Source organism: Centroberyx gerrardi, chromosome 6 (assembly GCF_048128805.1).
Source record: "Centroberyx gerrardi isolate f3 chromosome 6, fCenGer3.hap1.cur.20231027, whole genome shotgun sequence".
Lineage (NCBI taxonomy): Eukaryota > Metazoa > Chordata > Actinopteri > Beryciformes > Berycidae > Centroberyx > Centroberyx gerrardi.
Window position 1 is genome coordinate 27401158 of NC_136002.1, and position 16537 is coordinate 27417694.

A 16537-nucleotide genomic window follows, 5' to 3' on the forward strand; every position below is an offset into this window, starting at 1 on the left:
AAACCCTCACAAAATCTACCTTCTTAGCGCTACTGCCATGTATGCGACGCCGCTCTTCTATGGCTTTGCCGCACCACGGTATAGTCTGTGATTACAGCTCTAACTGTGCGCTCTGCCAAGGACTCCTCCAGTCCTTGAGTGGAAGGGGTCCCTGTGGGGGCCCCCGGTCCTTCACGGAGGGGATTTGGGCGCTGTGGCTGTGTAATTATGCCTATTCCTCTGGTTTGCATTTGCGTGGGCTGCTATTTATTTGGTCCAATCTGAGAAGGGAGCACCAGGCTCACAGGAGAAAGGAGGATGGAGGGCGGGGGGGTTGGGAGGAGAACTGTAGCTCTCACAAACCAGCCCCTGCCAGCATTGTTTTAGCATTCAAGTGGGTGAGGTCTAGTCTAGCCAGGTACATATTTATGAGTTTCCACAGCCCCCCCTGCACACATAACCCCTCACTTCGCTTCGACTTAAGATTAAACTTTAACTAGTGTTGTCACACACTAAATTGTGTTTGGTATTTCAAAAAATATCATACTATAGCTGCCACCACTGGTAATCTAAGCTGTGATAAAATGGAGTAAAGCATCGCCCCGAGGTGCGCAAGGACACAGGTGTTTCTCAAGGTACAGATGACAAGGTTGCCAGTCCTCCCTGTCAAACTGTATTAGTAAATCAATCTGTCATCTTCAAATCCCTGAAGTTTAAATCTCTATAGAGAGGGTCTTGTTGATGTGGTCAGGAGGAAATGAAAGATGATGTGCACTCAGTAACTTGAAAAGGTTGTCACTTTGTTTTTTATCTGATTTGCTCTTGGCGGCGAAGGTGCTGTATTTGAGTGGAAACGTATAACAATGGATAGAAATTGCCTTTCTCTCGTAATATTCTGCTTTGGAGTGTAAGTCATTCAACCTGCGAGTTGCGTGACAGCTGTGAAAGATGGAAAAAAAAATGCGTTGTTCATATTAATGGTCTTCTCACCGAGGTCTGCTCCAACTACTTCCTGTATGTATGCATGACTTGTGCCCCGGCGTCCTTCGGCTGACTCTCTACACTCTTTTATGAACTTTTCATAACAGACGCTGCCACTGCTCAGACAGAGACACACCCCCCCCCCACCCCTCCACACATCGCTGTACAGTCGAGGCTACAGAGCACATCAGATTTGGTATTCAGTGGGTGTCTACATAGATGGATCTCTCTTACATACTCTTACACATTTTAAAGACCGCTGTGGAAATTTTATCTTCGAGCCCACCGATTATCCATCATTGTGATGCAGTTAGTCACTGTTAAAGAGTTGCTCTGTTTGTGGTGCATATGTTTAGGCCCGGTCCCCCCACTCGAGGCCGCAGCATATTTCCTCTCTGTTTATGACTTGATTCACTTGCTGGGTTTATGACTCCAGCGTGATTAACGGAGGAATTTCAGTCTTTCTTCCTGTGGGTTCTCTCCTATCCATAGGAGATAATTACAGCTGCGGCTGGTTGTAAATACAAACTCAGCCAGGGGTTGTCTGACCAGGAAATGGGAACATCATCAGACTTCACCTGGAGAGGAGCATAAATCAAAGCATGCGATGCCTGAGATAACAAAGATGTGTTAAAGACAACAGGATGCAGGAGCCCCGGAGCAGTCCTCAGACTCCAGATCAGACTCGCTCGTACGAAAGAAATACGTTGTTTTTGCTAAACTATACGAAGAGGACCGGATTGGAGACAGGGAGAGAGGCAGGAGGAGACAGGGTTGTGGATAAAGGCGGGCGGTCTGTGAGCAACGGCTAATGCCAGGTTGTTATCTGCAAATAGTGAGAGGCCATACCATTCATCAAGTAAAGAGCCAAAGGGCAGGAGAGAGACGGGAGGTTGAGGCTTGAGTTTAACAAGAGGTCAACGTTTGCATGAAAGACCAAACCACAGGCAAGTTTACAGAAAGCCCTTCTTTGCTAATTGACCTTTTTTTTGTTACCAAACTCCTCACAGGCATAGATGGTGGGGGAGAGGGCCCTAATTGCTGGCTTTTTATATAGCTAATGTGTGTGTTCCTATTGTGCGAATGCTTGCACAGGACTCCACATTGTTTCTTTTAATAGGGGCTCCAGGCAGTCATTGAAGTATTTGTGACTAAAAAGTAATTAAAGTTACAATGGACTCGCCAGGTTGGTGCTGGGTAGGTGGAGGGAGCACAGCAGAGGATGACTTGGCTCCAGCTCGCTGCCCATGTACTCATTCATTAGTGATGCATTGGTTCTCGCTCTGCCCTCCCCTCTCATCAGAAACGGCACCCTTGTGGACAAAGAGGGGGCTGTATAGATGTGCCCATTATGTTAATAACAACTCCCCCAGCTTTTACACACAACTACCATGATGTACTGACTTTAAACATCGAGGCGTACGGAATAAAGATTGCTTATGTGGAGTAGAGCGAGCGTGTGGGTGTATCCGTGTGATTAAGGGTGAGCTTGACTGTGAGCGTTGATGTGCGTGCATGCACTACCTAGGAGGCTGAATTGACTTGTTGACTTTCAATGCATGTACTTGCTATTGACTGGAGTGCTTTGCTTGGCCTTGGATGCTTATTAATCGTAATTAAATGTTTTTTTTTCTCTCCTTTTCCTCCGTTTCTTGTAGCTGGCAATGCACAGATGGTACAGATGGACCCCAGTAAGTCTGGCTTTGTGGGTTCGCAAGTGGAACTGCGCTGCATTTTCATCAACAGCAACCCGCCAGTCAAGATCTCTCAAGTCACCTGGCAGAAGTTCCTCAACGGCACCAAACAGAACGTGGCTATAGCCAACCCGGCCCTCGGCGTGTCCGTTCTGGCGCCCTTCAAGGAGCGGGTCAGCTTCAAGCAGGCAGCAGTGCGCCACCGCACCCCGTCCCTGGAGGATACCACCATCGTGTTCTCCAACCTGCGGCTGTCTGATGAGGCCGCCTACATCTGCGAGTACACCACCTTCCCTGCGGGCAACCGTGAGAACATGGTCAACCTCACTGTGTTCGGTAAGAACCTGCAACCTTCAGCAATTACAAGGGAAATAGTTCTCGTAGTGATTTGTTACAACTGCGCAGATCGTCAGTGATTTCAGTCCTGTGCCAATCTACCATGTCTGTAATTTGTAAAGTAAAAATTCCTGTGCAAATAACGGTGAAGGCCGAGGTCCCCTGATAATACTAATCCTGTGCAAATTGAACTCTTGGTGATTTCAGTCATAATTTCTTTTTGGCATGTGATTTCTTTTTCTCTCTGTTGCTCCTGTCATGAAAAATGGAGGCAGTAGTGGAGCCTATAGAGGACGTTTTGAATGCATTTTTGGCTCAAACTTCAAATACTTAAACAATTGTAAAATTTTTCGAAAACGCAGAGTTTGGGGGGTAATTCATTAATCCCCACATACAGCAACACTAACCGCATGCAAATGGGGCTTGCATTAAACGAGGTAATTTCACACCAAATAAGGGAATATTGCACAACATTTCACAAAATGAAGACATTATTTTCAGGAATAAATATAGAAAATATAGCCACAGGCGGCCATTAGTGGGGTCCAGGCCCATGGGCGCAAAATTGCCAATTTGTCCTCGCAGTAACATTATACAGCAGGACCAAATGTGATCTGACACACTTTGGAACCCATTTGCACATATGTAGCCTATGTATGTGCAGTGTGTGATTGCTCTAGCATTAAATGTTTAGGTTTGTGCATCTTTGCTGTCAGCTTCATTACTATGTCTTGATGTAGGCAGCTGAAATATGTTGTGAGTAACATTTGGTGGAGATTGAGTCTATTTTGCAGGAGTAATAAAAACAAAAGCACAGTTGGCCTGATGGTGGCGCTATGGAGCACAACCATGCATGGTCTGACTCACTTTGGAGCCCATCCCAAACATATATGTGATGTTTGGTTGTTCTAGCACCAAGCGTTTAGGAATTATGCCTCACTTCCTCTTTGTGTGTCTTCACCATCAACTTTCTTTGTGCGTCATGGGAGTCCTTTGTGCGTTTGGATTTTCAATATTATTATGTCTGAAATGAAAACCAGTATGTGCAAAGGATTTGTCCTGAACCAAGGAATCTGAGGAAAAAAAAATCTGATTCTATACCGTACAGTTCAGGAGTTATCGGCTAAAATATAAAGTTCCTTTTAATTTCTTTTTTTAGCCGAGCAGTAGGGGAGATTTGAAACCTTGGACTTACGGTCTTTAATGCAGAAAAAGAGAAAGTGGAGGAAAAATCCTAACAAAAACAATAGCGCTGCAGCCACTGCGGTGCTTGGACCCTTAATAATTACAACATGTTTTCAGAGTCAGATAGTGAACACAAGGTCAAAACGGCATCCTCCTTTTCCATGAAAGGCTAAAGGACTATTGAAAAGATCAATTACAGGTGAATAAACACTTTTAGACGCCAACAGAAATACGACTTTGCCCTTCAACATCAGATTGCCACATGCTGCCATTGTAAAGTCAGTATAATTCCCTTGGAACACATCACACCACATGGTCTTTCTCCATCTACTGAACATGTTGGTATAATCATGCTGTATGTTTTCTTTCTGTTGCTATTATGTAAAAGCCCTAATTGACCACTTCAGAGAACAATAAATAAATACATTCACAGATTTAAAAGTGTCAGATGAGACAGAAATCAATGAAGCCACTTCAGTGTGTGTAATTTTGCTTGAATGTGTAATAACTTCAAATTTGTGGACGAGGAGTGCCAGAGGTGTAGTTTATCTTGGAGAGAGGCAGCTTTGAAAAGGTTGTGTGTTGACTCTGATTAGAGATCTAATTAGAAACGGAGTGTTTGGTGTGTTTTCCATTAAGATCCAGCAAAGGCAAAAAAAAAAAAAAAAAAAAAGCACTTGGCTTAAGTAGTCCCTGTTGCCAGAGCTTCCTGTCAGCTCCAAGTCTCCATTTTGTGTCATTGAGCCTCCCAGCTCTATTTAGACTTCTGTGGCTCAGGAACCTGTGTGTAGATAACCCACCGACAGCATTCGAAAAGGGCTCTTCATGCCATATCTCTTACAGTTGTGCATTTGCTCGAGTCTGCCTTTTGATGTACTAAGAGGAGATTGCTAATTGGCAACTCACAAAGGATTTAAATTGGATGACTGTGCATTTGAGTAGGCAAGTGGGTTCCACATCTGTGTAAGCTTTGACAACTGCTTTGGCTTTGAGGAGGGAAGGGGGCAAAACTTCCCCTGATTTGAATTACCACAAAAGTGTTTTCATCTCAACCCCTTATTTTAATTTCCTTCAGATAGCTGTTATCATCAAATCTGAGGCTGTCGGTAGGTGAAGTACACATAATTATAAGCTAAAATGATATTTAAACCGAAAGAAAAACACACTCAGACAGAAAATATACTTCACAGTCAAAGATAGGGCAGCGAGTTTAAGACTGTGAGATGACAGGAAAGACAATATCCCCCTTTCTCTTGGAGCTCTTTTAATGAGCTTTAATCAAACTTTAATAACTTTGCGCCCCTTTGTGCTCTCTTCCTTACAGCTCGACCCATGACGCGTATGACCCTGACCACGCCCACGATCGTGGCCAGGGCTCAGAAACGCAAGATGACCGTCGCCACTTGCGTGTCGGCCAATGGGAAGCCCCCGAGCGTGATCAAATGGGACACCAGGTTGAAGGGGGAAGCCACTTTCCAGGAGAACCGCAACCCCAACGGCACCGTGACAGTGCGCAGCAACTACGTGGTCGTGCCGAGCCGCGAAACCCACAAGCAGAAACTCACGTGCATCGTGACGTACCGCAATGAGAGGATCACGGACAGCGTGGTGCTCAATGTGCAGTGTAAGTCCCATACTATTCTGTTTTTGTCAGGGGTGGAAAAAGTACTCAAATACTTTACTTAAGTAAAAGTAGCTATACCATAATGGAAAAATACTCCTTTAAAAGCAAAAGTCCTGCATTCAAAAGCTCACTTAAGTAAAAGTATAGAAGTATTAGCAGTAAAATGTACTTAAGTAACAATGCAACATATTTTATTAGCTTATATGTTTTGCATGTAAAACCTTATTCTGCAAAGTAACTAGTAACCACAGCCATCAGATACATGTAGTGGAGTAAAAAGTACAATATTTCCCTCTGAAATGTAGGGGAGTAAAAGTATAAAGTCTCACAAAATGGAAATACTCCTCAAAACTGTACTTAGGTACGGTTCTTGAGTACTTGAGTTGTAATGTACTTAGTTACTTTCTCCCTCTGGTTTTCATGATGTTTTCAAATATAGCAGGGCTGATGTTCTAGGAATGATGGTTTTTTTTTTTGCAAATAAATGTGGTTTAGTTAAAAGGGTGTTGGTGGTTGGGGGGGGAGGGGCAGTTCAAATGCTTCAGCAAACTTTGTAGCAATTATTTTATGAGGGGAGCCAATTAAGGCCAAGTCCAGTTGTGATGTGTTGAGTGGAGCTGGCCTGAAACTGCATACAAAGCAGGATGGATTTCTGAGAACAGCTTGAAATTCAACCCCTTAAACAAAATCAAATTTTAACAAATTCTTTAAAAGATTTTTGATCATATATGTATATAAATAGAGGGAAATTGTAATTCCTGTAATAGGGTCCTGTTACAAAAGCATATAGATAGTAAAAACCAATGTTTACTTAATGGATGATTCTTTTTTTTTTTTTTAAAGGAAAAGTTTCTTACAGCATTCTTACAACTGTCAGACTTTTGTTATACTTCAATGAAGGAGTGCTGTACAGCAGTGGGGATTATGTGTTGGAGGGGAGAACTGACATCACCATGCCTTCCTTGCAGATGAACCCGAGGTGAAGATCGAGGGCTTTGATGGAAACTGGTACCTGAACCGTCAGGATGTGCAGCTGACCTGCAGGGCCGATGCGAACCCTCCTGTCACGATCTACCAGTGGAAACTGTGAGTCTGACTAAACCCCTCGAAAACCCAGTATGGCTGCATGTTGTATATACATATATATATATATATACCTCGCTTTAGATTTCTCGCTGGAAAAAAAAAAAAAAAAACGGCTGCGGGGCTTGGAAAGCAATTTCATATGAACGGCCTGGTCGAATGGATTCTGCTCCTTTCGAACATTTGTTTTAAGGCATATACAACAACAAAGTAATCTTCAAAGATAAAAAAAAACAAAACACACTAACTTCCTTCATCCTCTCCAGAAATGCTTCTCCATTTATTTGTTTGTTTATAAAAATGTGTAATGAAGATAAGACCTGGACCTGAGGCAGAGCACAATAGACCTATTAAGGCAACAACAAACACCCCTATCTTGTCTGATGGTCACAGATACTGGGAGACAAATGCAAGCAGAACACGGTTTGCTTTTGCTTTTGTGTTCGCTTTGAAGTCTCGGGGCCGGCATGCAGGTAGAGGCTGAGAAAGCATCATTGTTATTGCTGTGTGTCCTCTGGAGGGCACAGAGGCAGCGCTTTGTCCCCGACACACAGCAGAGGGTTAGGGTTGAGCTGAAGTAGGAGCCTTGGATTAGGAACGGCATACCGCAGGGCTGACATCACTTCTTTGCCTCACAAATGATCACTGCAAATATGTAGCGGTACATCAGGTAGAAGAGATAAAAAAAAAACATGTTTTCAAGGCCTCGGGGGAATCGCCAAATAACCCCGGGTTTGCTCATGTTTGACTAATGGCATGAAAGTTGGTCATGCGGAAATGATGTAGTTTTAAACATAAGCGCTGCGACGTTCCAAAACGCGGTTATAATGCGGAATTGTTTGCTGCAATTTGTGCTGATTATCCTCGATTTTGTTGTATTGGCATGTCAGATGCAAGAAAACTGTCAGCGCAGCTCTTTGAATATAAAGCAACTTTTTCTCGGCGTATCGTGGCTTTAAATGAAAGTATTATACGCTGAAATTGAGAGATAAATGTAGCAATTTGTCCTGTAATTGCTCAGTGAAGGCTGGGTTGAGAAATATGTCACTGGACTTGAGTGGATGTGGATTAATAGAGCATTGTGCCCTCACTGTATCTACTCTACAGGCCACTGTTGGATTTTAATGAGGCATGGGGAGTGTTTTTTTTCTTTTTTTTTTTTTTTAAGCATAGATTTTGCTTTCAGGGCAGAAACACTGATATCCACACACAGCAGCAGCAGAAGACAAGATAGAAAAGATTTGGCCCGTTTGGTATTTTATCGGAGGCAAAGGGAGATTTAGGAAGATAGGGAGAGAAGAGGAGGAGGAGGAGGAGGAGGGGTGAGGAGATGTGATCTAGAAAGACGAGGGCACTGTGCTGACAGATAGGAGGGGACGGCCATTGCTGCACTGGAAATGAGATGCCAAATCTGTTGTGAAGGTTCCCCTGGGCTCCACTGTGGAGGTCAACACAAGGCTGTGACGGAACGATCCGGAACAGGCCGGCATGATTGCGTCACACCTTCCAAAATTGCCCGTATACATGCACATGTTTATGCATGTGTACAGAAACACACACACAAGGGGTGTAGCCAAATCCTTGTATGGTATTCGGCAATAAATATTAATGTCTTTAATATAGATTCAGATTATAAGTTGATCCGGCGTCTATAGAATTTATCATATTCAATTTATTCACAGTTCAGTGTTGTTTCGTTTTAAATGCGTTTGACTCATCATGGCAGCTGTAAGGAAAAACAAAACCTTTATTTGCTCCTTCTGCATGCAGTCTTTCTCTCTCCTCCTCCTTAATGTTTCTTCCCCTTATTTGTGTGGAGCACATGCAGAAAGCCTGGCGCACCGTCCCCCTTGAAGAAAGCAAGGCAGACAACTTTGATTTCTTTTTCTTTTAGCACCATACCACAGCTATTCAAATTTCTCAAAATGGGTAAAAGGGAAACTGTAATGAAACCGCAGAGAGTAGGAAGAAGAATGGACACACAACATTTGAACTTTTTGGGGGGTTTTGTTTTGTTTTTTCCTCTCAGTAGAAACTCCCCGTGCCTTATTTGATGTCAAAGCTCAGACTTTTTAGGTGCACAGGTCTCAAGAGACACAAACATAGTAAGTGGTAGGAAACTACCACTTCCAAAAAAGAAACTACTACTATCCAAAAAAAAGTGAGGATGCAAGGCTTCTTAAAGGTGCAATAAGTAAGACTTCTGCTCTCCCATAGCACAAATGACCATAAGACATTGGGTTGTTGATCAATACCAGTGACTCAACGATTGCTCCGCCCAGCACCCGAGTTTTCTGGCTTTCAAAAACCTATTTTCCAGTCTGTACCCCCCCCCCCCACCCACTCGCATTTTCAACTGCTCAGCGATGGAGGACGGTGCTACGAGCGAGCGACCGGCATCATTAGACTTTCCGTCCTCAAGCCAAAAAGATAATGACAAAGCAGTATTATTGTCACAGTATTTTGCATTGTGATGTATTACCTATTTACTAGACGTTTCTGTTGGATCTCTGCTCTAACTCGCTATCTTACTCGTCTCTATTGTGAAAATGTGCCTCTATTATTTATATCAATTACACCGTAAGCTGTGCAAGAAACCTGTCCACGTTGTTGCAATTCCTTCATCGCCAATAGCTGTGGATAAAAATCCTAGATTACTTAATGTCCCTTTAAATAATATGGAAGTCTAATTTATTCCAGAGCGTAATTAGTGCAGCAACCTTTCGGCGGCTGCGGACCAAAGTGCGAATATGGAGGCAGTAGAGGTTGACCCTCTTACTCCCTTTCATTTAACATTGCTAATGTTTTCTTTGGCTATTACAAGAACAAAAATTATGCATTACACTTTAGCTTAGTTGTTAGAATGATTTCAAGCCAGTGAAACAGATGAACATTGCATTAAAAACACCTTATCCTTTAATTCTACTTATTTGTCTAGCAGATTGCAGTCACAGAAAGCGCTCTTAATTTCTTCTCTTAATAAACATCATAATCTCTACTAATTGAATGCCTATTGCCTATGTCAATTGTCTTACTTGTAGACCTAATTACTCATAATGTTTAATACTTAACTCGGAATTTATCATGTTTTGAGCTTCTTAAATGTGTAAAATGTTCTGCAATGTATGTAAGGTCTTTGAAGCCACGTCTGCCATCCCATGAAATCTGGATAAAAACCCTCCAACCACCATCCACACACCCGCATCTATACACACATCTCATACATGCATACACATGCACAGACAGCCAGTCTCCAAAGAATCTGCATCACTCTCAAGCTGTTTGTTAGCCTTTCATTTTACTGCCCCCCAGGCCCTGCACACACACACGCAGACACACACATACACACACACACACAAACATATCTCAGACATGCATACACAGACATCTCAAGTCATCACGGAATCTGCGGTGAATCACGGTTTGCCAGCCTTTCATTTCTGTTGCAAATCAATTGGGCTTTGCAGCACTCAGCATTTGATATAGACTCACAAGGTAACTGATTATTGAATCGTGACATACAGTATTGAGGGTTGTTTGCAGCTCCGTTGTGAACGCGCCACTATGGTGGTCAAAGAAAAACAACTCGATCACAGCTATTTATGTTGCTTTCGCTTTGAACTATGAGCACTTCTTTACTCTCCAGTGCAACCAGTAAGAAAATACTGTAGAGAAATTCTGCTCTGTACAATGCATTCGAACCATATATGGATCACTCACACTAATATTCCATCTATTTGTAAACAAAGAGTTTGTAATTGACATTTTATGATCAATTAATTATACAAATAGCTTGTCACTGTGTCTTTCCCACCATCATTAAAGAGCCTTGTTGTAAATCCATTTAGTGTAGCTCAAGTGCTTGATGTGTGGCCATTGTTAGTGTATGACCTAATTTTGTCGCTTCTCTGTAATGTCATTTTGTTTCTCTCTTGCTGTAATAAATAGAGCATTACATTGTTTATAATGTCCTCGCGCACCGGTGGATCGGAGAGTGTCTCTCCAACAGAGAACAAGCCCAAGAGTTAAGGAGGGAAGTGTCTGCAGCATCCTCATTGTTTACAGAAATGAAACGCAAATCATTATGGGGGCTTAAACTCTTAAAAGCTTCAGTGTAAAGTGCCACAGCCACTCAGTAGTTTGCCACTGTCATATTGGGGAGACATCCAATATTATTATGGTCTTCTTCATAACCCGTACTAAAGCTGGATCCGTTCGGAGCCGCTCATGAAGCTGTCGGCCGTAAAAGCCAAAGGAGGCAAAGTCAACAGGAAATGGCAAATTTTTCGTGAAATTCGATGAGTGTGTACCTTTCGCGCCCCTCGGAGGCGCCATAAAAGGGTTCCTGATAAGAGAACGGAAGGGTACATCTGGAGATGGTGCGCACATGATCCGTGACCTCGGTGTGTGTTGACCTGATCAAAGGACAGAGCGAGTCTGAACGTGCCGGAGATAGTGAACCATAAAGCCTCACACAAACACCTCAGGCAGGAGCAATGGGCTACGGTTTTCATTGACAGCCCAGCATTTGGTAGATTCTGCATTTATCGCTTGATCAGCTGCCTCTCTTGACAGCTCCCCCGAGTTTTCAGAGTTCAGCCATGTGAGCTGCGCTGCAGCTTTCTCCCCCCTCTGTTTTCTATTCCATATGCCCAAAAGACTGTGTCCTCAGGCGTCAGCGGTGTCTTACCTGCTTAGACCTGCTGGGATTCCCTGTCCTCATAATTTTGTTTGGACTTGATGGATGACGGATGAAATATAGCGCTGTCAAATATGCCCGGTATTTATCTCACCCCCACACACATCCAGGTTTGTTTTGCACTGGGGACTGTATTTTTCACGGTCTTTTGAATTGCTTTGCTGCTCTCGGGAGAGAGGGGGGTTTTTTACTGTGGTCTGGTGTAATTCTACCTTTTTATGGTGTCTGTCTTATTGCCTCTCTTCCCACCAGTTTGAACGGCTCCCTGCCCAGCAATGTGGAGATCAAGAACAACTCCCTGTTCTTCAAGGGGCCCGTGACCTACGACCTCGCCGGCACGTACGTCTGTGACGCGACCAACGGCATCGGGACCCGCACCGGCATCGTAGAAGTCAACATCACAGGTAGGTCGATGAACGGCGGTCGCTCCTCCTCGCTCTGGGCCTCGGGAATGCGTCTGCAGTAACTCCGGCATGGCATGCATCAATACAGTAGCCCTCTGGAAAGACAGCCGCCACCCCCGGCTCCGCCCCAAATAGACACAAACACACATGCACACACACGCAGGCGGGCAATGACGCACACCCACACACACACACTTGTGGTCCAGGTGGCTGTGGCAGTTCGCCTGTGTGTTTTGGATGCCGTGCCCACCTGCCCTCGCTGTGCGGCTCCCTGCTGCAGTGTGTGGCAGGTTAGAAGAAAAAGCCTCTGCGTTTGTCTATCAGATCTCTACTCACTGTGAGAACAGAGAGGCAGCAGGCCCCCCTCCCCTCCCCTCCCCTCCCCTCCACACACCTCCCCCGTCCACACACCTCCCAGTCCCACATCCAGGCACATGTGTGGGAGCAATATAAAGCAGGTCTATTATCGGCACCTAAAATAACATCAAGGAAAATGGGGGGTGGAGGTGAGGGTGCTGTATTGATCATAGTTTGCTCACATCACGCTCACATTTCTCAGAACAGCCCGTGTCTCTTTTACAGTTGGAGTACTTCTCTCTTTTTTTTGTCTCTTCTTCAGTCTTCTGGGGAAAACAAAATGCCGAACAAAACTGATTCAGTTCCCTTGCCTTCCACATAATTGTTGGCACACACGCACTGTGGTTCCTCTGGGTTCTTATACATAGGAGAAGGCATTTTGCAATCAAAGCCCTTGCTGCAGTATATCCCAGATCTGACTTTGCTATACATGAATGTGGAGATCCTCATGTATTGGTACCAGCTGTGTGTGTGGAATTGGGAGACTGTGACAGTTTTGCTCTGGTCAGACAGGAAAGGTTTTTCCCCCTTTACTCTTTCTGCTTGGTTTCTGGGAAGCGGGGGCGTTCTAACTTGCATTGCTTTGCATGTTGACTCATGTTGTGCGCCTGACAACGCTGTGCTTGGTGTGAAGTGAACAGCTGTGCCTTACAGTGTCATGCATCGCATACTTTTTTTTGCTGTTTTTCTGTTTCCTGTCTTTCAATGTGTGGTGTTATTCTCTGTCGGTAAGGCCGAGGCCAAGGACAAAGCCACTTTTTGTGGATGTGATGTCATTACCTGCATTGTGAGAAGTTGCCCATCCAAAATAGGCGGGTTAGTAGTGTGATAATTGAAATCTCAAAGGGGCATGAACAGCCCTTACTTACCAAACAGGAAAGTGAGGAAGTAATCTACTGTCAGGAAATCACTGTGCACCAGCTTGTATTGAGTAATTGTGTTCCAAAGAGATTGTACTGTTTGGCATAAAGTACTGTATCCCCTTGGAAAGGCAAAACAAAGGCACCGAAGTCATTTTCTATTTCTGCTTTTTCATTGATTGCTTGAATTAATGAACCACATTGCCATTGTCCCCGTAGTCTTTCTGTTTATCTTCATCATTTGTGCGTATAATTTTATTGAGTGAGTGTGTGAAGTGAACAATGCGTGGGTACATAATTTGAGCACATTCAATTTCAGTTTGTGGTTGCATACGAAATGTCTAGTCTTGCATTTTTCCAGTGCCTCACTATTTAACATTTACATGCACAGGTTTGCATTTTGTTCAACACCAGGTTAAGGAAAACATAATAATTGATTTTGAAGCTTTGAAAAGTCTTGATTCTCTGTAATAGGTACTTGCAGCTTCCTGGCACCTGGCATGTTGACAGTAAATAAGTGCGCAGTTACCACATATCATTCAGGGACATAAAATGGTGTATTAAAGCATTAAAAGTGTTTGTCACATTCTCTATCTGAGTACTTCATCATTACTTTTCCTTTACCTGCCAGAATTTCATCTTTGCCATTTGGCATCACACTCAGTATCACTGTGCCAAAAAGTCCAGAATATCAAATGGCACAACACAGTTTCTAATGTGTTCACATCCACAGTAGTAACAAGCAAACGTTTGCGTCTTTAAGGGACAAAAAAAAATGGATGCTAGCAGCAAGTCTTGTTCTACATTGTTAGATGGCAAAAGTCCTGAATTTCTGTTTAGGGCACTCCATTTCCCAAAGGGTCCCATACAAGCCCTAAAAGCATGTTGCCAGTTCCCATAGTAACAGTGACAAGTTAAGGGGAGAACAGCCAGCCTCCCCTCCTCAGGCACAGTTCAGAGCCTCAGCTCCAACATGGTGGACAGTCAGACTGTAGCTCACAAACAGTTTCCTGATCTTCCCATCTGAAAAACTGTTGGAAAAAGTGTTGTTGTCCAATTCTTAACAGTTTGTGCTATAGTCGACTGTATGGTTTGGGTCTTTGTGTGCAGCATGAGAGCAGCAGGCACACAAGCAGCCACCCAGTCTGCTCTGTCTTGCCCTTGTGTCTTGTACAGGTGCAGCAGCAATAGATGTACATGGATGTGTTACATTGTGCTTATGTGCTGAAACTCTAAAGTGACCTCAAGTCTCCTCTTTGTCTTCGCTGATGTTGTGAAATGCTACTCTGTTCCTGTCTTAATGTGGGCTTGTCAGCATATCGCTTGCACCGTTGTAGAGCAGCATTAGGCCTCACACGTCGGTGTGAAAGAAGACTTTCCTTTTGGAACAGTTTGAAAACGTCTTTGTACACACGGTATATTTTGTGGTATAGCAGCAGTTTGTGCTGGTAGTGATGACAGGAATGAAAGACTCTGTTAGAGGTGAACTTGAGGGTGGGCACCACTCTTCCTCCTATTTCTTTCATGTGCTTTGTGCACCCTTGACATTGGCTCTGCATAATGACCCAATGGTGGACGTAAAGGAGTGTGCTGATGCTTCATTAACTTCAAACGGCATCTCTGTGCCTCCCAACAGCCTTAGACAGGCCTGGCTGAGACATGGCAGATAAGAGAGCCCACTGCTGGCTGCTGTTCAAGGCTGCAGCGCCGGTCCACAGGAATGCTAGCTAAGTGTTCTCTGCAGAAAAGGAAGGTGACCAGGCCGATAGCTGCAGTACATTTGTTCAATAGCTCACCCTACCAGAGCTGGCAATTACTGGCTTAGTGCTAAACATAAGATAATTATTTCTTTGCCTTGTTAAAAGGCACATTTTTTAATGGTGTTTGGATTTAGTAGTGTTCAGGGGAGTTATATATTTCCACAGAGTCAATAAATCAGGAAGCATAGCTGGCCTTTTCTAGCATCCATAATGCCTGCAGTAAACTCTGTGAGAGTAGAGGTAAATATGCACGTATACAATTTATTAAGTACTTCACATCACCATTGTACACATTTCTGTCACTATCAAGAGCTTGATTCATTCAAATGCACCACTACTAGTTGCATTATGCATGAATTTGGCAGTAGTACTTTTTGTTTTCATTTTGATGTTGATTTTTAGATTGACACAGCAATATAACCTGCCAGGGAGACAACCCTCCTTCCAGTGTCAGGAAGATAAAATGTCCCTGACAACTTGTTTGTATCACAGAAAAGCTATTTTCTCACACTGGGAAACAACACTGATGGAGCACTTAAGGAAGCTGCATTTTAATCAAGCTCCTCAGTTTTCACGGATGGATTTGTGGGAGCTGCATAACTGTCACCTCCGCAGATAGGGGCACAGAGCACCTTGTTTCAATTAGTTGGAGGTATAGTGTTTGTTGTGGAGATGGCATCGACCACGGTAAGGCGCATGGGCTAAAACGGTTTTCTCCAAGGACATGTGTTCTGGAGATATGGTGTCGCTTGTCAGAATCTAATGAACCACTCTCCTGTTTTAATCAATCCCCCCTTTAAGAAAAAGAGGTGAAAAAGGAAGTGTGAGAGCGAAAGAGAGGGAGAGAAGGGGAGAGGGATGAGGGAAGAGAGGGGATCTGTGCCAAGAGAGACAAGAGTTTCATCTAATGGGCCTGTTCTTACCTAAGTCCTTTACCTCTCTCATTCACATTCAGTTCAGAAATCTCCTGAGGGAAAGTTGACAAGTAGTCAGATCTGATTAATCAGCTAATTACTACGGGGCATCGGAGGTCATGTTAAAAAATAGAGACAATTAAATAGCCTCACAATGAAAGCTATTTTTGACAATTCATTCTCCGCAGCTTTTAACCATCTAATAGGAATGCCAGTCAAACGTTGCCTCCTATAAAGTAATGCAGCTGAGAAAGCTGGAAGCCACAGGAAAGGGTTGAATAACGTGGTTAACCCTCAAAGATCATCCCCGACTTGAGAGAGCAAAATTAGTCTTTCATTAAGATAATCAGCTTTTCCACCATCACACTCAATGCTTTTGTGCTGGAAACAAATCTCTGCTGCCATCTTAAGTTTCTTCCCAGCCCATGAGCTGACATGATGAATGACCGTTTTGTCAAGATGGGCCTTGCAATTATCTCATTATCACCCCTGAGAAAGGAGATGTGTGGTTTTCCTTAGTAGGCCCTCTCACTACGCAGTTATGTGACATGTGGGAAAATGTCTTTCATTGCAACGGCGCATTCAGTAGAGGGCTAATTTGTTTATGCTGTTTCAGTATTGCGTTGGATAATCTTTTCCACTTGATTAGCTAGTGATATTT

The 16537-nt window shown here is 43.7% G+C and overlaps 1 protein-coding gene across 2 annotated transcripts in view; it reads left to right on the forward strand.

Moving 5' to 3' along the window:
* Positions 1-16537, forward strand: part of nectin1b (nectin cell adhesion molecule 1b) — a 143592-nt gene that overhangs the window by 49998 nt on the left and 77057 nt on the right. For both annotated transcript variants that reach the window (XM_071911138.2, XM_071911139.2), the window contains exons 2-5: positions 2619-2990; positions 5500-5799; positions 6768-6885; positions 11834-11985. In XM_071911138.2, the coding sequence (XP_071767239.1) occupies positions 2619-2990; positions 5500-5799; positions 6768-6885; positions 11834-11985 (942 nt within the window). The remainder of the gene's footprint in view (positions 1-2618; positions 2991-5499; positions 5800-6767; positions 6886-11833; positions 11986-16537) is intronic.